The 24,865-nt window shown below is 45.7% G+C and overlaps 2 protein-coding genes across 7 annotated transcripts; one reads left to right on the plus strand and one right to left on the minus strand.

The window, feature by feature from the left end:
• Window positions 1-728: 728 nt before the first annotated feature.
• SUGP2 (SURP and G-patch domain containing 2) lies at window positions 729-17,878 on the minus strand. 4 transcript variants are annotated; one of them, XM_086767068.1, is made up of 11 exons: window positions 17,770-17,878; window positions 17,075-17,196; window positions 14,286-15,926; window positions 13,192-13,309; window positions 11,981-12,489; window positions 11,682-11,793; window positions 10,316-10,836; window positions 9,331-9,395; window positions 8,527-8,663; window positions 5,423-5,543; window positions 729-5,231 (listed from the first exon to the last, which is right to left on the minus strand). In XM_086767068.1, the coding sequence occupies exons 2-10, from the start codon at window positions 17,187-17,189 to the stop codon at window positions 5,423-5,425; spliced, it is 3,339 nt and encodes a 1,112-aa protein (XP_086623194.1). In that variant the 5' UTR covers window positions 17,190-17,196; window positions 17,770-17,878; the 3' UTR covers window positions 729-5,231. The 4 variants fall into 4 exon arrangements, 3 of the variants coding, with proteins under 3 accessions (XP_086623194.1, XP_086623195.1, XP_086623196.1); XM_086767069.1 differs by lacking the exon at window positions 17,770-17,878 and having other exon boundaries at window positions 729-2,356; window positions 17,075-17,226; XM_086767070.1 differs by lacking the exons at window positions 5,423-5,543; window positions 17,770-17,878 and having other exon boundaries at window positions 729-2,356; window positions 17,075-17,226.
• ARMC6 (armadillo repeat containing 6) lies at window positions 17,731-24,774 on the plus strand. Of its 3 annotated transcripts, none has more exons than XM_086767072.1 (8): window positions 17,731-17,801; window positions 19,091-19,243; window positions 19,708-19,790; window positions 20,487-21,057; window positions 21,546-21,691; window positions 22,278-22,409; window positions 22,937-23,074; window positions 23,449-24,774. In XM_086767072.1, the coding sequence occupies exons 2-8, from the start codon at window positions 19,123-19,125 to the stop codon at window positions 23,659-23,661; spliced, it is 1,404 nt and encodes a 467-aa protein (XP_086623198.1). In that variant the 5' UTR covers window positions 17,731-17,801; window positions 19,091-19,122; the 3' UTR covers window positions 23,662-24,774. The 3 variants fall into 3 exon arrangements, with proteins under 3 accessions (XP_086623198.1, XP_086623199.1, XP_086623197.1); XM_086767073.1 differs by having other exon boundaries at window positions 17,755-17,770; XM_086767071.1 differs by lacking the exon at window positions 17,731-17,801 and adding an exon at window positions 18,093-18,209.
• Window positions 24,775-24,865: the final 91 nt, after the last annotated feature.

Below are 24,865 nucleotides of genomic sequence, written 5' to 3' on the forward strand. Positions count from 1 at the left end.
GGCCCATCACCGGGCCTGACGCTTGGCTTCTCGCTGGGTCCCCGCGGCGGGACCAGCGAATGGAAGCGGCCGCCGATAGCGGGACCAACACCGAGCGGGATTTCTCGGTGCCAAATTACACCTCCAAACAACCCCTCTCACGGTACTGTCGTTGATTTTTGTGAGACGTGCCCGTAAATTATACAGGCATAAGAACGGATCTGCGCCCGCCTGGTGACTGGGATTTAATTACCGGGACTGAACGGTAAAATAACCCGTGGATTTTTCTGTGCTCACTGTACACAGCAACTGGGAGCCTGGCAGAGATCCCTCTGCGCAGCCTCCTCCCATCGACAGCTGTCAATTACATCAAATAAAGCCAGAACTCACGGACTCTCCTTTCATGTTTGTGTCATGTGACCTCTTAATGATCTCTCATTTTAATCCTTTTTCAAAATTCTCATTTCCTTTCCAGCAGTAGTTCCGGTTTCTGAAACAGGTCTCGTAAACTGTTCAAAGATAGAAGTTTTGTTAACGCCACGAATCGATTGTCTATCACGAATTTCTGCCAAAGAACCAGCTGTTTTAAAAATCAGATTTTATTGCTTTATTACCTAGTGGCAGGATAATGAAATATAACTCCCCCTTCAAAGCAAAAATCTTGCTTAGGAAGTAATTTTCAAGCAAATGAGCACAAACTTCTATGACGTGAATGAGGCACAAAAAGCTGAAGAGAACACACTGTGTGCTAGTGCTTTCTTAAACAGCAGTAACTTTATTGCCCACAGATAATGCAAACATTTTCCACACTTGCTGCAATTCAGCAAGTTACCTACTTAACAAGGTTCACAAAAACGATGTTTGTCAGAAGTACCCTACGATTCTTTGAGCATATTCTCATTTAAGGTGTTTATTATTGCTCAAATCTACAGTCTGGTTGTGATTGGCCACTCAGTCATGAGATATGCAGAATTAAAGATGACTTTCAGGAATCCGTTTTTAATTAGAAAAGACACCTGCTTGTGGGTAGAAAACAATCCAAAATAACAATATTTGAATTTCTGAGTCCAGACTTTCCTTGGGCACAATACACCAGGATTAACTTTAAAGCAGAATGGAATATCACTAGAAAAAAAATACTGTACATTGATTTTGAGAAAGAACATCTCAGCGCAGATTAAGTGTTCACACTAAGGACGCTGGAGTGTCTTTAAAAAAAAAAAACAAACACACACCAAAAATATAAATAGGAAAAATGTCATTGGTGTTACACCAAAGAAAAGCTTTGAAGGCAAAAAAAAAAAAGCAAACGTCTCTATTAGTCCAACAGAATTTACCCCAAACAGTGTATTACTGACTGCAGTTCTCTTACTCTGCCAGGGCACCTCGCCCGAAACAGGGATCTCCTCATTCCTCCCCGGCGAGAGCAAATGCCCTTTCTTCTAGAACCAGGTCCTGACAGATAATACATTTTTGAAGGAAAAGGAGGAAAAAGGTGTAGCCAGGGCTTGAACTTGCCTCTGTAAAGCTTTTCCTAGCTGTCAGTATAAAAGCAAGGGACGGGAGACCTGGCTGGTATCTTTCGCAAAGGAACGCTCACTTTACCTCTCCATAGAAGGCAGCTGCACAAGTGTTAAATTTCAGCTCGTTGCAATTTTCCCTCATATCCTGTCTAAAAAAAGGAATTTGAATTTAAAGGCAACAGTAAACCACACACATATGTAAAGAGAAAGTTTTGCTGCTTTAAAGTCAGTACATCAAGAAAATCAGAGACAAATTAATTCCTAGAATATGTGAATAACAGGTAAAACTCTTGCATTCTGACTGGGGCACAACGGTTTTGGTGTTCATGTGGAAAGTAACACTGTTGTGTACGGATTTAATGCACTAGAAGCCACATGAAAAAGTAACTAAGAACTGATTTAGTGGGTATTCTCAACAGAGACATTTAGCAGCACAGAAACAGAGGGACCTTCCTTCCCCCACACACTATAAAATCCTGCTTTACACTAATAGAACACTGCATAATCTCAATTCCACTTGTTAGTGCCAAAACGATGCATATCTCTTACAAATGGCCAAATTCACAAGCAAAACATTTAAACCAGAAATTGTTTAGTTCTACATTTATTGCAGATATTAAAAGATTAACAATGCTAACATGTTTACTTACACTAAAAAGAAATGTCAGTTATCCCAAAACAGAAGCATCTAATTGTCACTAGCTCAGCACTGCTGCCCATTTGCACGGAACAGAAACTAGCAAATTGCTCTACAAGATTAATGGCAAAAACCAACCAAAAGACAGTAGACACACCACTGAAGTTAGTTAAAATGTTCACTGAAGCTTGCAGTCTTCATGGAAGAGAGCCTGGAACTAAAATAACAGAAAAGAAGCTAGTAAACTTCACACAAGGCAATGCATCTGCATAACAAATGTTTCAAATGTACAAGTATTTTAAAAATTCTCAAATCAGAGCTGCCTGCAAAAGCAGGTCAAAATAAAAGGGAATTCCTTTTGCAAAAGGAGCGTAAGGTCATCTCTTGGTAAAACAAGATAAAAGTGGCCAGCAGTAACCCGCTTGAGAGCAGCACTGGAATTCAGCACCGGTACTGCTCTGCTGACTTCTCGCCCAACATTCAAGTTTGGCAAAGAAAGACAGACCATACTACAGTCATCCAGGGCAGCAGATTAAGATTTTCCCAATGTTCACCTTTATTCTCAAGACAGCATTATACTCTAAATCGGTGTGCACTCAGAAAGGACAGTACCATTTTCCAGTCTGGGTACCAGTTCTCCCAGACTGGGTGAGCGGGTGCTCAGCAAACGCACCCCGCGTGGTACCGTGCCCAGCACGCTGGGGTTAAATCGGAGCAGCGCAGAATGCTGCTCTGGCTTCCAGAGAGTGGGTTTCAGTCTAGTGCGAAACTCCGCTTTGCCTTGTGCCTTTCTGCAAATAGTGTAACAGACAACGAAGAACCCTTCCAAAATGTAAATGTGAAAGAAGTAGTGAACTGGAAGTTTGCGGAGAAATACAAACTGTGAGCAGCAACACTGGCAGCTTCAACAATGAAACTAAAAGAAAAGCTAAACCCGTTCAGAGGGTCTGAGAAATCAATCAGAGGCCAACAATACTGATTCCAGAGCATCATTCTAAACCAGGCTGTGACTGACAGATCTCCTTTTTGACAGCCTCAAGTTTTACACTGCGTAACTGCTGATTAGGCACAGGAAAGAAAGAGGGGCAGCGCGGCACACACCCAAACAGGAACTTAACAGGTGAGCGTGCGCTGCCAAATGCTGACATCGATGATCTTTCACGTAGCCTGTAGTCCACAACGTTTAAGGATTTTAAACATCTCCAGGTAAAGCCTATGAAACGTCTGGGCTATCGCGTGTCTTTAATCAGGTGTGACAACCAGATAAACTTATTTGTATTGATAGCCTTCATGCTTCAACTTCTTGTGATGTAAAGGTGAAGACACATGCGATGTTTGTGGAAAAACAGAACTACCAGCATGTTTTTCTATACCTGCCATCACGGGTTTATTTATCTGCTTCAAGGCAACTAAAATCGAGCGACCAGGAAATTACACTGCCACATGATTTTGTTTCTCATGGTTTCGAAGACCCATACAGTAAAGAAAAAAACCCCTTGCATTCACAACTAAAACTAGTTGTTACAAGCAAGGAAAAGTTTGTTGCTATAGAAGGAAAATGAAGACACTCCCTCTGAACTAGCACAGTTTTTAATGGAGAAAGAATATAATTTTGTTCTGTAAACAGCAGGCACAGGCAAGCTGATAACTGAAGAACACATTTTCTTGCGTATTTGTCAGTTAGGAACTCGAGGTGCTGCCGCATTACTGTGGGGAGCTATTAGTGGTGGACCACAAGCTCTATGCTCTACAAGAAGCATGGTGCAGGATGAAACCATCAGCAGACAGCACTCACTCCTAGCAAGCAAAACATGTGTCAGCTCAAGATCAACGCTTTAAAGAGAACTTCAGTGAAGTGGGTTTTGGTGCGGTAACACTCCAGTGAAGACTTCTGACTGGTTTTAGAAAGGTAATGACGGAGAATGAGTACACTAAGAAGTGTGACATTAAATTCTGTCACTTTCAGTCATCCAGTCACAGATCCCTTACTGACGTGCAAGTAGGAAAAAGATGAATGATCAGACCTGGAACGTTTATTTGTGGTAACACTGTTAAATCTTTCATGTCTTCAGAACTGCTTCACCAAGCAGTCAGGTAATGCTTTTTGTTGAAGCACAGTCTTCTCTTTCAGCAAGTTCTGGAATAGTTCCTTAAAAGTACAAGCTTTTTGCCTTATTTCTTGGGATTTTTCAATAAAAGAACTTCTGCAAAGCAAGTATTCAATAGAATCAGGAATGACTCCCTAAACTGAGGGTCTGATAAAACTGGTGATCCAGATGATTTCTGAATATCTGACTTCCAAGTATTTTCTTCAGAATTTCCCGCAGATACATGAATTACATATGCTCATAGCTGAAACTTCTTTGAGAAGGAAAGAAGTTATTCAAGAATTGTTGGAGAAGAGCTGCAAATTCATGTGAAAACCAAAAAGTATACTTAAAATACGTACTGCTTATTCATTACAATGCAAAACCTTAGCAGCCGAGGTTTTCAAGGAAGTTTAGTGTTCTCAGACTCAGATGAACTCAGTTATTCATCCTACATTTAAAGTCTAGAATTCTATACAAAATAAGCACGCAGGTAGAGACTCTTCTTAAAACTGGCGTATGGAGGAAAGGAAACTGCTTTATGCAGACTCCAGAAGTAGATCAGAAGATTAGCCCACAGATAAAATGTAGTCAAATAAAATGGGAACTGCTTTGCAAGAAGATTTGAATTTAAGAAGATTCTTGGCTTCAGAAAGGATCAGAGCCAAACCAGGCTAGTCGTATGTTTCATGTTGCTTATTCCGTTTTTTTGGTAAGCCATCTCATCGCAAAACAGGCAAACTTGGCCAAAGAGAGAGGTAAACAGGCACTTCCGAGAACAAAGTCAGTTGTTTCTTCCTCAGAAGATGACATCCAAGTTGTTAGCTTGCACAATTAAATACAAGACTAACTTTAATCTTGGAAAATATTTTAATACATTAGTATTCAAGTCCACTAGTATAGAACAAAGCGTTCTTCATACTGGCATACTCTGCCGAAGATCGTTCACACAGTAGCCTTTGCATATCCGTGCACTTTCTAGCGAGCGAGTCTCTTATGTCAAACCTAGAAAGTAAGACTTGGGGTAATTCAGCAGTTCAAAGCAGTTCAGCGGAGGTCTGGATTTTCATGAAATGTTAAGAAGCCAGATATACTAATGGAAACAGTAATATTTTCTTGGCAAAGGAAGACTTAAAAACCCCTGGTATTTTAATGTTTGCAGGAATTCAAAAAGCAGACGTGTCCATTGCACATACCTATTTACTTGCTCTTTTCTGCCTGTACATTTGTATCATTCTTTGACGGAAAACATCAAATGCATCTTCTTTATTTTCTTCCCCTGCAACACCCAAGCCCTCCCCTGCAGAGGTAGCACCCCTAGGGAGTAAAATGAATAGTTAGAACACTGTTTCCGTTACATTTGACAATGTGCAGAACAGATCTAAACAACAGCTTCCAATACAGACACAATTCAAGTGGAAAGTAATTCTGCTTCATTAGGGGGCGGAGGGGAGCGGAGGCGTGGTACCTGGCATGCCAGATCAACTATAAACCAGGTCCCACCTCCCATCGCCCATGCAAATACCCGCCAGAAGAAAATGCTCCTATGATGCTAAGGGAGCAGTGAAGATAGGGTCATCTAACAGATCGAATTCTTAAATGAACGCTTGTGTTAGCCACTTTATTCACGGTAGACAGGATCCTCTGCTGAAGAGATGGCAAAAATTGCCTTGTTTCTTGCATTTAAAAAATGACAGAAGTCAGAGACTTTGAGGAATGAGGAGGAAACACCACATAACTCTGCATAAAGGATTAAATTTTTACCAAGAGGACGTAACGGTGCTTGCTTAAAATTTCTAGCACCCAAAGCCAGCTGAATTCTTGTAGGACACACAGCATAGCCAAACCTGGAGCTCCTGCGCTTCCAAGAAAAAGGAGTCATTAACGCACCTCTCTTCACCCAAACACGCCAACAGAAGCAGACAGGCCTCAACAACATCGGCGAGGATGACCCGCAAGAATGCAGAGATACAAATAATTAAAACCCATCTTCTTCTCCAGGCTGTGTGCATAGAACGCAGACATTACAAAGCTCAGATTAATGAAACCTCTGCCACCGAATGATCCTCTGGGCCGGACTCAGCCTCCAGGGCGTTTCCGTTAGTGTTGTCTATTACAGATTTCAATACATGAAGTGAGAAAATGCAGATTGCCCCCTGTACTGCAATTGAGACTGCCATGCTATCGGGGTAAAATCTGAGGACATTAAGTAGAATAAAGAAAAATTATTCTTATGCTATTTCTGTAATAATCGGTCCACTTAAGCCAGGCAGATTGTTATGCAATTCTAAAAAAATATTACAGATTCTAAAACGCAAATTCAACTTTACAGGCCACAGCAGAAACCCTGGGTGCTGTTTTTAATTCCGAGCGGTACTAGAGCCTGACTTGGAAGCTTTGCTTTTTTAACCTTTTATAGTATGACCTGTTTGAAGCAGACTCTTCATTCGCTGTTTCCATTACACACCAGCTGCTTCATACTTCCAAACAGGAAGAACGGATTTTTTTTTTTATTTACACCACAGTTGCTCTTCTAGATTACTTTAAGAATAAAAAAACTAATCAAAGACAAAGGAATTACTCAGAGGAGGGTCTGTCCTGTAACAATGTTTTGCCTTTGAGTGTGTTTTGCTGGTGTTTTTTGGTTTTTGTTTTTTTTATACATCTCTTGAACCGCAGAATTTATCAGACCCGTAGCTGTAACAAATTAGTTCTCAAGACAGGGAACAGCTCACAAGACTGACGTGAAACTCCATTTAAAATTTCTGGACTCATCCTTTCCATAAGGAGTCACCATGCAATTAATATATCTTTGACAGTAGCATACATAAAAATCTCCTCAAACGTGCAAATATGACTTGCTCTCGCAGGCAAAGACAAGCTTTAAGCTTTCCTAACTAAAAAGGGCCTCAAGTTTCTTTGTGTAGCAACCAATGTGCTTGAATACATCAGTTTTCGATATCAGTGTTAAAAAATGATCGAGATGTGCTCTACATTAGAACTGGAGTGCCTCCAATTCTTAATCCATCCCCTTTTGCTCAGGGAATGAGATCAGAGAGCACGTGGACTTTTAAACAAGTCACCAAGAGATGAGCTGGTCGTTGTCAAAGGGGGAGGAAGCAGTACAGGCTGCAGATTACTGAATGAAAAAACCACCCCGCGCTGTATCAAAGGAACTAGCAAGAGAAAGCAAAAATATTAAGCTGCACTGGTTTCATCCTTACTGGGGTTGTCCCAAAGCATTGTCCAAAGATACAATCAAATAGCTCATGAGTAACTGCAGTGACACTTGTGCCAGGAACTACAGAAACAAAAAAAAATTACTCGTATATTTGGTCCCAACAAGTTTTGAGCTCAAGAATCACGGTTTTGACACGGCTGAACACAAGAGCGGTACAGGTGAAGTAAGCTGCTTCCTCGCTGTCCGTTTGCTGCTTAAGAAGGAAATACAGAAAATACAGTGACGGCCACTGGACCGCAGGGCACTGAGGAAAACAGAAAGCAAACAACCAGAAGTATCCCACCAACTGAAATGACCAGTACTGTCCAAGACACGAAGAGCAAATAGAAATCCCTGGAGAAAGCAGACCGTTAAACCACAGACTACGTGTGGGATTAGAAAGCTTGTCATCTGGGTTCAGAGAGAAATAAATAGTTTCTGCCTCCTTATTCAGTCAGGGAGCTGAAGGAGGTAATATTCATTCTCCGTGCTGGCAGCAGTGGACACTGGATACAGCAACTTTAAAAAACAAAATGAATATTCAAAAAGAAAAGTATATTTTAAAGGAAAAAGCACACTTACCTTCTGGCAGATGCACTTAACTCTTTCAGTATGCAGCAGAATAGTTAGAGTGAAAATAAACGTGTTGCCTAAACCTAGGAGCTCTGTGCACGACATTCCTAAAGCCTATTTATAAATTATGTACCCAGTGTGGCAGCAAGGAGATCCCCAGGGTGACACTACGTGTTAAAATACCTAAATACACCAACCAACAAAAAACACCTCCTGAAGAACAGGGCCACCCACATATCCTGAGAAAGTGTCCGCACACTGCAGCATTCATCCTGCAGCCCTCAGTGGTCAAGTGGGCTGGCAAGAAACAGCCACCTTCCAGACCAGACTGCACCCAGTCTGGCCAGAAAAACGCACAAAGTCTCCATGCTCAGCTTTGCTGAGACCAGAGGCCAGCGTCAAGAAGGAAACAAAACACGGAGCTGGCTGCATCTAGGTGGGTTAGATAAACACAAGTCAGCCTTTTCCAAAGCCGCCACATTTCTGTATCATGCTCCTGTTACATACACTTTTACAGGCTCTCTGATTCCTTTTCCTCGTGTACCAAGGCCGTGTCCTTCTTGCCAGCCCATCTTCTGAAGCATCTGGAAACCCACGTTCCTGTTTGTCAGCTTCTTGTGTGAAAATTCTAAATCTTTTGGTTTCTAGGGACAGGAAAAAAACAGAAAATCAAAGGGGTTTTTTGTTACACAGGGAGATAGTGGATTAGAAATCCCTCAGATTCCTCCATCCCCCATAAACTAAGTGTGTTTGAATTTCTGGATATACGGAAATATCTTCTAAGCAGCACTTCACTAGCTACACAGAAAAAGCCTATCAAAGAGTAAATGCCTGCCTTGCCAATTTAAAAAAATATAAATACATTTCAAGTTCTCAAACTGTTTAATTATGTTATTAAAATAGCAAAGAATACACCTAAAATACCCATTTTAAAAGGTAGTTATGTTTTCTAATAACAACTACTGAATGATGTGATGACTGAATCCCTATTACAAATACAGAAGCAGTCAACAACATTAACCAGTTTTGGAAAATTACAATATATTCTTTTCAGACAGCAATGCACTGATTCCTTTATTACTTTTTTCTAAATAGAAGACAAGATTACCACACAGCTTCTCAGCAGTGCTCTAATGATTAAGTGTTTAATTTTGACACAGGTGGTTAAAAGACAACAGGACCCACGTCTCTCCTCAGTCAGGCTCTTCGGGTTTTAATTTCATTTTATGACAATTACGCATTTTCAGAGGCTGTCTCTTGTAAAGACAGTTGATTCTCAGAATGCAATGGCAAACCAGAGGAGTTCTTTACCTTCTTCTTCTTTGTAACTGGGCAACCACGAGGCCTATCATAAGCAATTCTGACAGGTTCATGCACTGCAAGTCAAATCAAAGACAAAATTCAACTGTAAAGAAAACTGATTTTAATAGAGAACTCCAAAAGTACATCAAGTGGGACTCTAACTCTATGCCGTGGACTAAAATCAGAATCAACAAGAAAGATCAGAATAAAAAAAAAAAGAAACAACAAAAAGAAAAGAAACAGTAAGACCTCCTTCCCCTCTCCACCACACAAAAGGCAATTAGTGCAGGCAGGTGATGAGTTTTGGACACAGTGTGCCAGCAATACACTAACGGATGACAGAGTGCAAGACTCCAGATCTTTCCCTTGCCTGAGCTTCTGTAATACTCCGATAGAAAATTCAGACTGCACTTACTTTAGGTTATTGCCTGTCATTTTCATATCACAAATGACAACCTTCCCCAGTAAAAGCCATTACACAAAGACACGACATTTGTTGAAGCAGCTGCAGAGCACAATCAGTTTTAAGCTGCTTATCTCGCAGCCCTTAGCACATCACGGCCCAGCCGTGCTGCAGCCGTACTGGCAACATTTGACAGGCCAATCCAAAGCCTAAATATATTTAGCCAAACACTCGAATCATGTTCAGTGCTGCTGTACTGAAGTCTGTTCAACCTTCCACACACCAGTAAAATAAACCCTACAAAAACTACTACTGCGAGTTTTTTACGCAGCAGAGAGAGGCTACCATTCACTCAGAGAATATTTGAGGAATGATGTTTGATACCAACTTTGCTTTTGCACCACAATACAAAACTTGTTACACAATTTATTTAGATTCTCCTTTGTAAGTTGGATGAACTTTAAAAATGAACATTGTATTCATTCCTGTATTAAAGAAATGTAATTCAGCCAGCAACGGCCAGTAACAAAGCACGCAGAAGTCGGGAATCCTGTACTGATACCTACGAAATATCTTTTAAGTAACACTCACCTTTCGGTTCCTCTATGAGGCAGATCCTTTTAGATGCAGGAATCATACCAACTTTCAGAGATTTGCTGCTGATTCGCTTGCGAGGAAATAGGGTACCAGGAGCAGGAGCTGATGCCTGTGTCGACAGATTTGGTATAGCACCATCAGATGATGTGGCTAGCTGCATTTCACCTGCTGACATTTCCTCTCCTGTTTTGGAAATCATCTCTTCAGCTAGGTTTTCCACACTTCTACCTGCTGACATGTCATCCTCTTCTCCCTCCTCTGCTTGCTCCATTTCAGTTTCTTCCAAAGGCTGGGAGATATCCTCCTCAAACTCAGCTTCCTCCTCATTATCTTCTTCCTCTTCTTCTTCTTCATCCTCTTCCTCTTCTGAAATATCCAAATTTCTCTCTTCAGGTTTAGCGCTTTCCCCAGCATCAGTTGCTTCCGACACAGCACTGAAGTTAATAGATGGACACAACTCATAGACTTTCATTCGGTAAAATTTGAAAGCAGAACTGTTTCGATCCTGTAGAAACCTGAGCAAAAGTTACAGAGAAAATAATATCAGAAAGATGTTTTCTTTAGCTAGCGTGAAGCAAGATATTAGAAATAAATCTCTTGTTAATTTTTTGAATAGTTATTCCAGGTGTGATTTTGTAGAACCGTCGCATTCCCCAACAACATGTACCAAGAACAGCAGCCATTCTCCTCAGTTCTTACGGACTGCTTTTTACCAGCACTTCTCAAACCGTGCTGTAAAGAATTCAGTGGCGTTATCTTCACTATACAGGTGGAGAAACTAAAACAAGGTGCTCGCTGCGGAGGACCCTGAAGGCAAACAGCAGACCTCAGAAGAGAGTTCAGGTCTTCCAAATTTCAGTCATGCAGTCTACGTGGAAATAGATTTATTGATTCTGAGAGACGGAAGAGATAGCAGGGCTCCATTTTTGTTGGCACAGTTTGACTAAAAGAGAAAAACCTGCGCTAATTTACACCAGAGCACTTAGGCCGTTGTAATCAAAGCCTCACTTAACAACAACAACAAAAAACCAAGATTGAAAATACTTTGGAAGAACACTGTTTCAAGATGCAAGCTGATTACTTAAGGTATAAAAGAAAAAACACATACACCAGTGTTTTTTCTTTTATACGCAGTTGGGAGAAGGGTTTCTCTTTTAGATATTTCAAATATTCACCAGTAATGGAAACGCTGAGCCGGACAACAGGGATTATTGTTCAAAATCCTCTGTTCCTAAACACATCAAATAAAAACATACATCTCAACGCAAAATAAAAGGAAAGCTCTCTTTAGTAATTGTGTAGGTGTATGTTGACTTTTCTTACTGGCCCATCTACACAGACAAAGGTGGAGGTCACTCACCAGAGGTCTGGGTTGTCTGCACTGTTGTCTATGCTGAACTGCTCAATTTCTGGTCCTACCTGGGCAACAAACTTGGCAAGCTTCTCAGCAGTTTCCATCGTTTTAGCATCCACTGCAAGAAACAGAACGCTCGTTATCTATAGCTTTGTACAAAATCCGCGTCTCTGGAAGGTCAAGAAGCTGAGAACTATCTACTTTAGCAAAAGAAATGATTTTTAGAATTTCCAGCAGAACATTCTGTGCATTTTTTTTTCTCATGTAACTTACTATTTAAAATCGAATCTTGAATCTTCACTTACCATCAGGAAACTGAGAGGACAATGGTGGGAAGAGTTCAGGTGGTGCTAATAAATCCTCAGAATCCGCCCTTTTTTCTGCTGGCAGCGAGGCCTCTGTACTGGTGGCACATAGCGGGGATGAGGTTGTGTCGAGGGAAGAATTCTTCTCAGACAGGCCGGTTTCCGACACATGAGGCCTTGACTGGACTGGACTTTGAGGATGCTTGTCCTGGTGCTTCAGCACTGTGCCAGCTGAAAGCATGGTCTGCGTCCCGATGGTCACTCTCCTCGCCTTCCTTCCTCGCATACCGTGTTGTGTGATAACGCCGAGCCTTTTTCTTTTAAATAGCCTTCTCTTAATGCTTGCGACTTTCCTCGCATACAGCATGGCCCTGACTGATTCTGTTGCAGATTCTTCTAGCATTCTGCCCTCAGCACCTGCTTCCTTTCCAGATGATGTCCGCCTCTGCATCTCTGATAACTTCAGTCTGTAATACTTGTATTCTAGACTATCTTCATCAGACAAGAACCTAAATAAAATCATACAAATAAAATGAAAGCCCAGGCTGAAAGCACAACTAAGCCCAAATATTCAGGTCAGAAACTCAGTAGCAATTGATCATTTTTTCCAGGGGTATGCCCAAGTTGTGACACTACCGTTAGCCTGCACAGGTGTTTCTCACAGTGACAGCCAACTCCACTTCTGCAGCAGTAAGTAGAGTACGCCAAGCAAATAAATGATGGAGGGTTTTGACAGAAATCATTTGGCTAGTGATTAGTCAGCTATACTGCAATTCACACACAAGGAAATACCGGCATATTATAAGAACATTACACTTGGAAGGGTCCCGCTTTCCTTTTCCAATAGTGCTCACAGAACACCGGACCCGTAAGTCTGTTACCTGACTGTACGTTCGGATTAACTACATCTGCTTACTAGTTCCATCTCGCAAACGTAAATGGCCTTTAAGGTCTTGTATTTGGATTGACACACAGTCATTATGGACAGATCGAAAGGAACACGACCTACTAGGTGAAACAGAAGCAGCAGGACAATTTCCAGGGATATCAGGAAGTACAATTAGCTTAGGAAACATTTTCAGAAACTCTGATTAAATATACAATAGGCTTTGACCTTACACCCGTTGAATGAAATTCTGAATTTAATTAAATATACTCCAAATCCCTTCAGCAGAGAGTAGCATTCCCACACACTGCTCAAACACACCTACCAATAGTCAGGGGAGTTCTTTTGAGCATTTCTCTCTTTGGCAGACAAGGTTCCTGAAACAATGCTGTTCACTAGTTGTTCAATTGTCTCCACCACTTTCCGATCAGCTCGCTGTGGGGCTGCGGGAAGAAATAAAATACAGCCATTTCATTATTCTCATCAAGAGTATCAATATATTGTCTTTGTTATTCTTTGACACACTGACGTTGGCAACTTTTCAACATATTAATACAAAATGCCGCACTTGATACTAGAGTAAATTAAGGAAACCTCAGAAACTTTCCAGCTGTTTTCTCAACTCAACCTGGATTCTAGAACAGTTTATTACGAGAAGCACTGTAGTTTAAGACACTTATTCTTTGCCATCCTGGGCAAGTTAAGCCATCCTTTAAAGGGCAATTACTTATTACACCAAAAGGCTTTTGTGCAAAATAAGAGCATTTGAACAGCACTCTGAAGGAGCGAGTTCCAAATTATTAGCCATTCAGCGTCAGTGCTGCGAGACCTCCCTGCGAAATACGTGAAGCTCGATTAGAAAAACCAGATGAGTGTAGCAACGAGTAAGAAAGCTCTAGAGGGGATGAACTGGATGGGCTAACACAGCAGAGGAGACAGCACTCCTGTCGATGGTACTAGTGAAACTTTGGAGAAATACGCCTGCATCAGATAAAGCGGTGGTGGCAGCATCTCCAGCTTTGCTTACGTGCAGATCCTCACTCTGCGGTGCAGGCGGTCACAGCCGATCCTCACTCTGCGGTGCAGGCGGTCACAGCCGCCAGCCTGGCCTCCCTGCCTTGCAGTTGTGAAGCGGGAGGGCTGGGCAGCTGAGCAGCCGAGGCACAGGGTGAAAATCCCGCATTTAAAGTATAAGCGTGTGCAGGAGAGGGGAGGAAGGAGACATGCTTTCATCCACAAAGCTGAAGCAATTGCTACAACAGACAGTGTTTACTACCGGCCTCAGCACTGCTAGGGATTTACATGGAATTCCCAGAATTAGAAATTCTTCACCTAATCAAACCATAAAAATTAAGATAAAATGCTAGCGACAAATAAATAAGTTATATACTGCTAAGTATCTTACAGCAGTTGACTCACTTGTAACTTCTGTGTCAGGAGAGGGTTTTTTAAGCTGTGCTGTGGACTCTGGTTCCGTTCTTTTCATCTGAATTGGATACCCACTCTTCTCCAACCAAGCCTTCAAGTTTTCAATGTACTCTCTTCCAAACAACGTTGAATCATCAAAGTTTGGGAATAGTGTTGGTGCTGGAGCCATTTCCTGGAGCCCTACAGCTTCAAGTATTTTCTCTTGCCTAAAAACCGATGCTAGCGCGAAGGTCTGACCCAGAAGCGCTAAAGACTTACGACAAAGAGAAACGGTGGTCTCAAAAGCACTTGCCATTTCTCTGGGATTACCAAAGCCGCTTGTTTTAACGCTCAGTTCGTACGCATTGCAGGCCATAAGCAGCGGCGTGACACCTTTCAGGAGGCGGTCCTGTAGCCTCATGATGTATTTATCAAAAGGTTTTATTATTTCAAAGAAGCAGTTCTTTGTTTTCACAGCACCCTTGTCCAAGAGCATATTTAAAAACTCATTGTCCACTTTGGGAGTTTTCAGAGCAGCATGTTGTAAACTCTTGATAGTAAAGAAACAATAATCTCTGTGTTCTGGCTTTAAGGAGCATTTGAACGAAGCAAGCATTTTTGCACAGGTTTCTGTCTCTAGCTCAAAGAGAGCTCCAAAGAGCCGGGAAAATTCTGCGTCGTTTTTTATCGCATGAAACCCAGCCCATTTTATAATTTCTATTCCAAATGTCGAAAAAATGTCCGATTTGTCCACAAGGTCAAAATTTAGATTTCTGAAAACATGCGCAGGCTTTGGGAGCCTGAGAACAGGTCTCTGGGTTGGTACAGCTGGCCTCTGATTAGGTCGTGGAGGCAGCTTCTGGTTAGGGCGCTGGATGGCCACCGGCCTCTGGCTGGGTCGGTCGGCAGCTTCTGGCATTTGATCAGGCGGCATAGCTGGCTTCTGCTCAGGGCCCAGCTGCAGTTTTTTAGTGTTCCATTTCTTTAGGGGAGTTTTGAGATCTCCTTTGAATACTTTCGTTTTAACAGCGCCCCTTGCAATGCGCTTTCCTCGCAGAGCTCTTCCCCTGCCGATGGCACCCCTCCGTACTGGGGGCCGGAACTCGCTGTCAGACTGAATTCCAAAGTCTGCGTCGTACTCCTGGTTCTCCATGTTGCCATATTCATCTTCCATGAGTCCCGGTGATCGAAAATCACCTAAAACATCTGAAGAACTGAAGTCTGTTTCATGTGGTCCGGTGGATTCCCAAGAGTCAGGAGGGCCATAGTCCTGGTCGTGAGAAGCCAGGCCCCCATACTCCCGGTCATGGGAAGCTGGGTGTCCGTATTCCCGGTCACGAGACGCTGGGCGCCCATACTCCCGGTTGTGCGAAGCCAGGTGCCCGTAGTCCCGATCGTGTGAAGCTGGACGCCCGTACTCCCGATCACGAGATGCTGGGTGGCCAAATTCTCGGTCACGAGACGCCGGGCGGCCAAACTGTTCGTGGTAGTAGTTATCCTTCCGTATGAGAGGACTAGCAGATCTGTAAGAAGGTCCCGCGTAGTCATCTCTAGGATCTTCAGTCCAGTCATCATGTGGATGGTCATGAGCATATCGTCCATCGCCATGAAAACTGTCTTCGTATCTTGGTCTTGGGACTAGCCTTGAATGAGCTGTAATGATAAAAACATAACTACACCAATGCACTGCAAGTAGTCTTAAGAAAAAAAATAATAAACACATCTAGACACTTACAAGAGCCAACGCATGAGAACTTCTGAAGAACGGTATACACACCTAACCCATTTACTCTCTTATGTACGTTGAACAATTCATAACAAGCAAAAAGCACCAAATTATTAACAACGCTTAAACACACGTGACAAAACAATCTGTTAAAACTTCGACTCTCACTAAAGCTAAAACACAACTTCTGCTGCAAACCCCAGTTTCTATTTGCTCACAACTTTCTCAGTCCAGGAAGATGCTGATGTGCTGCTCATAATGCTTCCACTCAGATGGCTCAGACGCAGAAATACCACAAGCATGCACTTTCTGTTTCCACCCCGGGTGTCAGAATTCCACAGCTGAAGAGAAGATCATATTTTCTACAAACTCATACGCAGTTATCTGAGATAACGTTCAAGTCAGAAACACTAGAATTTCCTGCAAAGCATCCAAGAATCCCTATTCCTTAATCCTAGTAGTTCAATTCAGAAAGTAAAGAATACTTGAACAAACCAAGTATTTAAAATAAATTATTTCTTCGGAGCTTATACAACTTTAAGAAAACAAAAGAGATCTCATTTTAAAACTCTCAATTTCCTATGAATGCAACCCAAGTTATTTTTCCTACACATTTTAAACACCAAACTTAGACAATAAAAGAACTTGCAGATGATGTTTGGTGTATGTTCACTAGATTAATGCCTTGCTTTTGGCTTTTTCTCCAAAAATATCATGAAATACAGAGACCCAAAGGCTCCAAAATGCACTCCTACATTTATTTAACTTATCAGACATCAGCAGAATTCCGTCCTGCAGCGATGCCTCTGGAGACCTCCCTGAAATTGGACCCACTCTCTGATGCAGCCTGAACAGAATTCCTTTGTTTGAAATTCGTTTTTTTTTTTTTTCTTGGAATTTGCATTCCACGTCGAAACAGTGTCAGTCATAGCAAGCTATTAGCCTCATAAATAAAAATGGACGTGGAAAAACACCAGCAAAGGTCCACGTTTTAGGCAAATTACATAAACGGAAGGCACAGCCGTGACCACAACAGCCGGTACGGCCCGCGGCACGCCGTGCCCGGTTCCGTTACCTTTAAAATGATGGATCGCGTCCCCTGCGGCATCGCCCCGCTCCATGCGGTACCGTTTAACTTTCTCCTGCACTACAGCGTCAAACGTCTCCCGTGTGATCCGCCGAGAGGCCATTTTCACCCTGCGGGAAAGCAGCACAATGCCGTCCCTCACCGGGGCCGGGACGCGGGGGGGGAAGAGCCTCCCGCCGCCGAGCCGCCACCTCCCCGCCGCCCCGGGCCCCCCCTCGCTGGGCTCGTGGGGGTGCGGGCAGCTCCCTCCCCCGGGTCCCCGCGCGGGGCGGCCCAACCGGAGGTAAAACCGCAGCGGGAGGGGGGGGAGCCGCGGCCGCCGCCGCCGCCGCCCGCCTTTCCACCCCGCACCGGGCGACCCCCGCCCGCCGCCCCGCGCTGCAACAGGCGCGGGCACCGGGAGGTGGGGGGAGAGGAGGAGACGCCCCCGCCCCGCCCCGCGGCCCGCCCCCGCCGGGAGCCGGCCCTGCCCTCACCGAGGCGGCGCCCCCGCCCCGGTCCCGCAGCCTCCCCGCCACACGGGAATCTCCCAGCAGCCCCCGCGGGACCCTGCTCGGCCACACCCCTCCCAGCCCACCGCGCCTGCGCAATGCGGGGCTTGCCGCGACGCAGGCGCGGCCTTCTCATCCCCTCGAGGCGGGTGGTTCCGGGGCAGCGCTGCCTCGCCGCGGGCCGGTACTAACGGTGAGGGCGCGGTCCCGGGCCGGACGGCGCGGTAAGGAGGAATGGAGCAGGCGGGAGCGGCCCGCAGCCTCCCGCTCCGTCGGCGGGGTCCCGCGGCACCCGCTGCCCTGCAGGCGTGCCTCAGCAAGTCCCCGCATACTGCGCATGCGCGGAGGACTGCTAGCCGCGTGTGTGTGGCCCAGGAGCACGTTAGGAGGAGGACGCATGCGCACTTGGGCACCCCGGGTTCTTTTTCGCCCCGCGTTTTTTCTCGGGAGGGGGATTGGCGTGAGTTCTGGCCGTCGGTGCATGCGCACTGTGAGGGCCCAGCCGGCGGAGGGCGGGGTCGCAGGCGGCGGTGCCCGCCGGTTGCGTACGGCGGCCGAGTAGGGCCGCTCCGCTCAGCCCGCCGCTCTTTGTCAGGCGGGAGGAGCCGCGCTGCGGGCGGCGGGGGACGGAGGTGGGTCGTGAGGAGAGCCGAGGCCCATTGTGCGACCAGGAGCTCCCCCGGTACCTGCGCCCGGTTCCCCGGCTTTGCCGGGACAGGCCTCGCTGGAACACTGAGGGACTGGGCTCGCCTGGCCGGCCGGGCCTGCTGAGGGGGTGCTGGGGGGAACTGGGCCCCGCTGCGGGCGCGGAGCAGTGGCGGGCCGAGGGGCCCCGGGCTGTGTTGGCCATCGGGTGGGGTCTTGGGGCCGTGTGTGCCTGGGCAGGCTCCCCGGCGTGCCTCTCTGGCAGGAGAGGTGCAGTGAGAGCCCTGTCGCGGTGACACACCCATCCGCAGCAGAGAGCAGGGCTTCCTCGTCCAAACTGTGGGCTTCTGGAACTGCTCCTTCTTTTAGTCATGGGCCTATAAGAAAGACAGGGAGAAACTTTCTAGCGGCGCCTGTTATGGTAGGACAAGGGGTAATGGTTTTGAAATAGAGGGAGGTGGGTTTGCACTAGACAAAGGAAGAAATTTTTTACGCTGAGGGTGGTGGAGCCCTGTCCCAGGTTGCCCAGAGAGGTGGTGGGTGCCCCATCCCTGGAAACGTTTCAGGCCAGGTTGGCCGGGGCTCTGAGCAACCTGATGTGGTTGGAGATGTCCCTGCTCCTGGCAGGGGGTTGGACTGGGTGGGCTTGAACGGTCCCTCCCCACCCAAACCATCCTGTGATTCTATGATATGTTTCTGCTTGTTAAAAAAACACAACCAACCAAACAAAACACAAACAAGCATCCCTTTGACTATATATTTTTGGTTTCAAATTCTGTGCTTTTGTTTTGGAAAAGAACAAGTCACTTCCTTTGTTTCTGATTAACCTTAGAAGGTTTTGCACTAATTGTGGACTTGTTAATGGCAGGGCAAGGAAGCAGTTTATCCTGTTTGAGTAAAATGGGATCGAAACAGATTGCGCAGGAAACATTTGATGATGCAGTGCAAGAAAACATTACAGAATTTGAAATGGATCCAGAAGAGGCTGTGAGAGAAGCTGTGCAGCAGTTTGAGTCCCAAGGTATTGTAAATTCATCTGCTTTGCGGTTCGGGTTATTACTGACTGAGGCTTTACGTATCTTACAGTTTGAGAGAACCTCCCACAAAGATTGATCATCTGGTGCTGGAAGCCTTTGTGAAGTGGAACACAGACACCGTTAATGCTAACTTAGTTTCGGGGAGTAATTATGACTGAAAAACTGCGTTGAGTGAAACTGCAGGGTGCAGTTTGGTCAGTGAAATTAGACTATTTTCTTTTTTTATTTTCTTTTTTTTTTCCCTCAGTTGACATTTAGCTAGAACTGGTGCTTTGTTCCAGGACGTGTTTGGCCATTACAGTTGGGCAGAACTTTGGCAGCCTTTCAGCGTCTTTGTGCATGGATCCACACTTTAAATAAGCTTATCTTTGTTCACTGCGGTTAACTTGGGAAATTTTACTGAAGCTCCTGTAACTAATGTTAATCTTGTTTCTGTTTCTCCTTTTAGGTGTTGACCTAAGCAATATTGTGAAAGCTGTGCGACAGCCTGCCTCTGAAAATGGCCAAAAGCAAAAGCATGAGATTTTGCTGGTAGGAGCACAAATTTATGTTGTCTTCTAAGGATCAGGGTTATGTAATAGTTTAAGTAATAGACTAAGAATGATGAGACATACCTTCTGCCTCTGCCCCATTTCTTCGTGAGCTCTTCAACAAGCCGTTAATCCCATCTATTCTGCAAACTAGGAATATTATAGAAGTTCAAAGAGCTAGCTTGCACTTCTCAGTGGAAGTATCTGTGAAAGTGCGAAATGCCGGCATTTCCTGCCCAGGAAATGCAGAGACGGCCTTTCCTAACTTAGAGGCAGGTTCTGCAGTTGTCAGGTCAACTCAAACCGCGGAAGAACCGTAACGAAAGCAATACACGTAACCTAAGCGGTACCTGTTACCTCGCCCTTCTGAGGAGCGATGAAAAGTTTGAATACAGTCCCTCACCAGTAAGAATATAGAGATACTGCTGCTGGACCCAGTTCACCCGCTGCTGGTCAGACTGCTGTACAGTGGTGGCGTGACATCGATGGCAGAAGTACAGAGAAGCCTCCAATCCTCCGAGGGTCCTGTCCATGAAGGCAAAATGCTGCTCTTTGAGACAGCCATTTGTCAGATATGCCCAACTCATTTTAAATTTCAAACAAGGCTGCTATTACAAATAAACAGATTTGGCTGTAAAGAACTGCTCTTGTTCCTTCACAATTCAGACGGCAAATCAGCTCTTGTTCTCTTCTTTAGACTTTAGATTCCCTTGAGAGAGCCATTGCCGACTCCGATCTTGCTGAGATGGCCGAACAGCTGGTGGTCTTCACTGATCAGTGCAAAGAACAGCTGGCTTTCCGCTACCTGGCTGGGCAGAACGGTGCCTATTCTGTGGTGTTCTCTGCCTGCCAGTTGGCTTCAGGAGACAGAAGTTTAATGCTGAAAGCTTTTTATACTCTGTCTGCCATCCTGGATGGGCAGCCAGACCTGCTCGACTCCGCTGGCCAGGATCTGCTGCTACAAACTCTGACGGAATATCGGGAGGATGCAGAAATGACGCTGGCTGGGATCCGATGCGTTCGGCACGCCTGTCTGAAACACGAGCAGAATCGCCAGGACTTTGTGAAGGGCGGGGTTCTCCCGCTCCTGACGGGAGCTATAGTCCAGCACGGAGACAGTCCCGACGTCGTCCGCACGGCCTCCTCGGCGCTCAGGATCATGACGTTTGACGACGACATCCGCGTGCCCTTTGGGCATGCTCACGATCACGCCAAAATGATTGTGTTGGAAAATGATGGATTAAGAGTCCTCATTGAAGCTGCAAAAGGTAAAATTAACCCCATGACTGCTGATCCTAATTTTGAATCATCTGTGCTTTCTTATCTCAAAACCGTACTTGAAAGCTCCCCAGAAATTATTCAGAGATTTGCCACTGAAATGATGTTTAATTCTCTTGATGAAATGTGCCCTGAGAGAGAAAAACACTATGACTGCTCCAGAGGCTGTCAGCGGCGCCAGGGTGGCAGTTGTCAGAGCTGTTTGTCGGTCTGTCTAGGAGCTGTCGTACAGACTGGTGCGGGTTTGCAGGCACCTGCTGAGGTGCTGCGTTCTTACCAGGGAAAGACATGCTGTCTCGGTCCAGACACAGAGAGAACAAGCTGTCGTCTGTGCTGATGTGTTTTAGTATATAAAGGGAAATTCCCCGTTTCCTATTTCTTTTATTTTTATTTTTTTTACGAAGCAAAGTAAAACACCTTGACTCTGCAGCGCCGCTCCTTGCTCACAGTTACTCCGTTCATCGTCTCTCCTCTGCAGCGTTCACAGATAACTCCAGCGTTCTCAGTGAACTGTGTGCCACCCTTTCTCGCCTCTCTGTCAGGAATGAATTCTGTCAAGAAATTGTGGACCTCGGCGGCTTAAATTTGATGGTGTCACTCCTGGCTGACTGCGTTGACCACCCGGTGAGTGGTACACAGCGTACTGGGAGTGGAGCTAGTGCGGCAGGGCGTGCTTTTCAGTGTGAAGTCCTGGCTGTGAACGGGCTGTGGGTTATTTTAGAGGCAGTTAGGGTTGAAACCCAGCCGCTGACCTCTGTTTGCCTCCCTATTTACGGCCTGATACGCAGAACCAGGTTACATGTGCTCTGTCGGATTAGAACGCGGTAATTCTGAGCCCCTCGCTTGTAGTTACTGCCTCTGACCTCTGCAAGCAGAACTCTGCTTGCTCCCAGAACAGCTGAGCTTCTGGTTTTCCACCATTCTAGCTAAAAGACATTCAAGAGGATTTAGATGCTTGGGTTCCAGAGGACCAAGTTGAAGTTTGATTCTTTAAGCTTCTTTGAAAACCTTTGCCAGGCTAACAAGGTTCGTTATTACTCGGCCTGCCAGGAACGTGTGTCTGAGAGGTGAGTGACTGAGAACAGTGTTGCCGTTCGTAACTGGGAATTACAGCTGTTTGAGTGGAGTCACTGGGGATGTTCTGGTTGGCTTTCCAAAGTCTGTAAAACTTTCTGCAGCTTTCTAAGCTGTTTTTTCTCGACGAACGCAGGACGTGGTAAAGCAGGTGCTGAGCGCCATCCGAGCGGTGGCGGGTAATGACGATGTGAAGGACGCCATCGTTAGCGCCGGGGGAACGGACCTCATTGTGCTCGCCGTCAGCCGTCACCTCGCCAACCCTCAGGTACGCGCTGAGCTGGCTGGTGCCCCACTGGGCTGGGAGTGGAGATCAGGCTCTGGCTGCGTAATGTCTCTGGGTTATCTCCTCTTGTGCAAAACAGCGCACCGCGCTGCTCTGCCTTGTGATAAACAGCTTGTGCTGAGAGCAGATACGTTCTAAGGACAGTTGCTAAATGACTGCAGCTGAGCAGCGTACGAAACCTTTTGCATGCAGTTGTTGTGGAGTGGTTAAGTGCATACTTTGGCAGATATTTGTGTAAATGTAAAGGTCTGTCCACCTCACTATGTTAGGGTTTTTTTCTTATTCCTGAATCAAATGGATACTGGATACAGTGTTTTACACCTCTGGGGTATAAAACTTGGTGTACATGCCAGAGAAGCAGGATGTTTCAGTGGAAGAAACTTAACACCCCCCCCCCCCCAAAAAAAAATTAAAAAATTGTCCAAAAAGGAAACAAACTCTGAACACTTTTTTATTCCTTGAAGCAACATTTTCAGCCAGTGAGTGTTTCTTCCCCCTTCATCTTGCAGATCTGTGAGCAAGGTTGTGCAGCCCTGTGCATGTTGGCTTTGCGCAAGCCTGAGAACTGTAACGTCATCATGGAAGGCGGCGGGGCGTTGGCAGCTCTTCAGGCTATGAAAGCACACCCACGAGAAGTGGCTGTACAGGTATTTGCCTCCGAGCACCTGATGATTTATTCAGGGTTGGTGTCGGCTGCGCCAGCTGCTTCATTGGGATTTTTGTCCTTCACTTGACAAATACCAACAGGTTCTGAGCCTGTTGGGAACGCAGCATCTAAATGCAGGACTCCCTGCGTCTGCCACCCTGATGTGATCACAGCAAAACTCAGTTTGGGTTTCAGACCCACCGGAATCCAGGTTCAAGCAGCTGTGGAATGCTGTGCTTCTCTTCCAGGGATTACTTCTCCTCTTCCTCGAAAGAGGAGGATGAGGATAGGCTCTTGCAGACCCAGCCTGTGCTACGATGTTATCTGTCTGTTACACACAAGACGCTAACATATCTCATTTGCCTCTCTCCTCAGAAACAGGCTTGCATGCTGATCCGCAACCTGGTCTCCCGGAGCCGGGACTTCTCTCAGCCCATCTTGGAGATGGGAGCTGAGGACCTCATAACAGAAGCTCGTGCAGCGCACAGGGATTGCGATGATGTGGCCAAAGCTGCGCTGAGGGATCTTGGCTGCAAAGTAGAGCTCCGAGAGCTGTGGACAGGTCAGAAGGGAAGCCTAGCTCAGTGAATTGTCACTCCGCTAAGCGGCGGAGCTTCGAGACGTCTATGTACGTGAAATCTAAGGGGGGGACAAAGTGGCATGGATTAATTTGCAGTTACGTTGAACTGGAAAATCTGAAGCAACTGCCTGGCTTGTGAGGCTGCAGTGAACTTTCTGTTGGGAGCTACAGCTGAAATGGCTTTGTGCGTTCACAGGCTGCAGAGCAACTCTGTGTAGTAATCACTCCCCGAATCACCTCATGCCTGAGGATGATCTGCCCCCCGCTGTTGTTGTGTATGTTCCTTTGCGCAGAACGGGGCCGTTCCCATGTGCTCGGTGTACAGCAAGAGCAAAAGTGGATCTGTTCCGGTAGGAGTTTGGTACGTACCGTGGCGGCCGGTTCTGGTGCAGTCCTCCGCTCTCTGCCGATGGAGGCCAGCGGCCTGATCTGGTCACGGGATGGATGAGGAGGAATCCCATCGCTTGTGAATGTGTTCTGTCCTTGTTGTACGGTTCTACTAAGTTATTTTACTGCTGCCCATATTCTGCGTTGCTGCTTTGTTTTGGATTTTCAGCCAACACAACATCTTAAACAAGAGGAAAGCAAGGATTTTGGATAGTATGGCTCAAAGCAGCGTACTTTGGTGTTGCCATTTGCATCCAGGAGGAAAGTTCATCTTCTCTTTCAGTGAGATGAGCGAGCTAGGGACTGGGAGCGAGGTTGGTAGTTTCAAAGTGGGGACGAACAGGCTGGGGAGCCTGGGCTTTGGTTACGTCTTAGTAGGGCGGTGCTTCCCTGGGTCCGTAACTGTAACGGAGAGGCTGTGTGCCTTGTGGACTGAAGACAACTGTGTAGCTGGGGGCAAAACAGGAGAGGTGAGACATCCAGAAAGGTTCTGAAGTCTCAGCTGAAGGCTTCTGCGTGCCCCAGCCAAGCGGTTCCTGTTTCTTGCTGGGGTGTGTTGTTCCCAGCCCTGCTCCGCGTGCTGAACCTTCCTCCTGCGCTGCTGCTGGTGTTGTGCCTGGGTGGATGTTTTCTGTTGTGATATTCTCTGTAGAAATGCTGACCCTATAAAACATAAAAATGTGAACTTGCTTGGCTCTTTATGGAGCCTTTTTGAAAGAGAAGAAGGAAGGTGATGGAAGCGTCTTGGTGATGAGTTTGTCGTTAAAGCCCCCTGCAGCCCTGCGCTGTCGGCCGGCAGATAGCAAAGGTCACCGCACTCCTCAG

The sequence above is a fragment of the Chlamydotis macqueenii genome, chromosome 26, assembly GCF_036417535.1.
Source record: "Chlamydotis macqueenii isolate bChlMac1 chromosome 26, bChlMac1.mat, whole genome shotgun sequence".
Classification (NCBI taxonomy): domain Eukaryota; kingdom Metazoa; phylum Chordata; class Aves; order Otidiformes; family Otididae; genus Chlamydotis; species Chlamydotis macqueenii.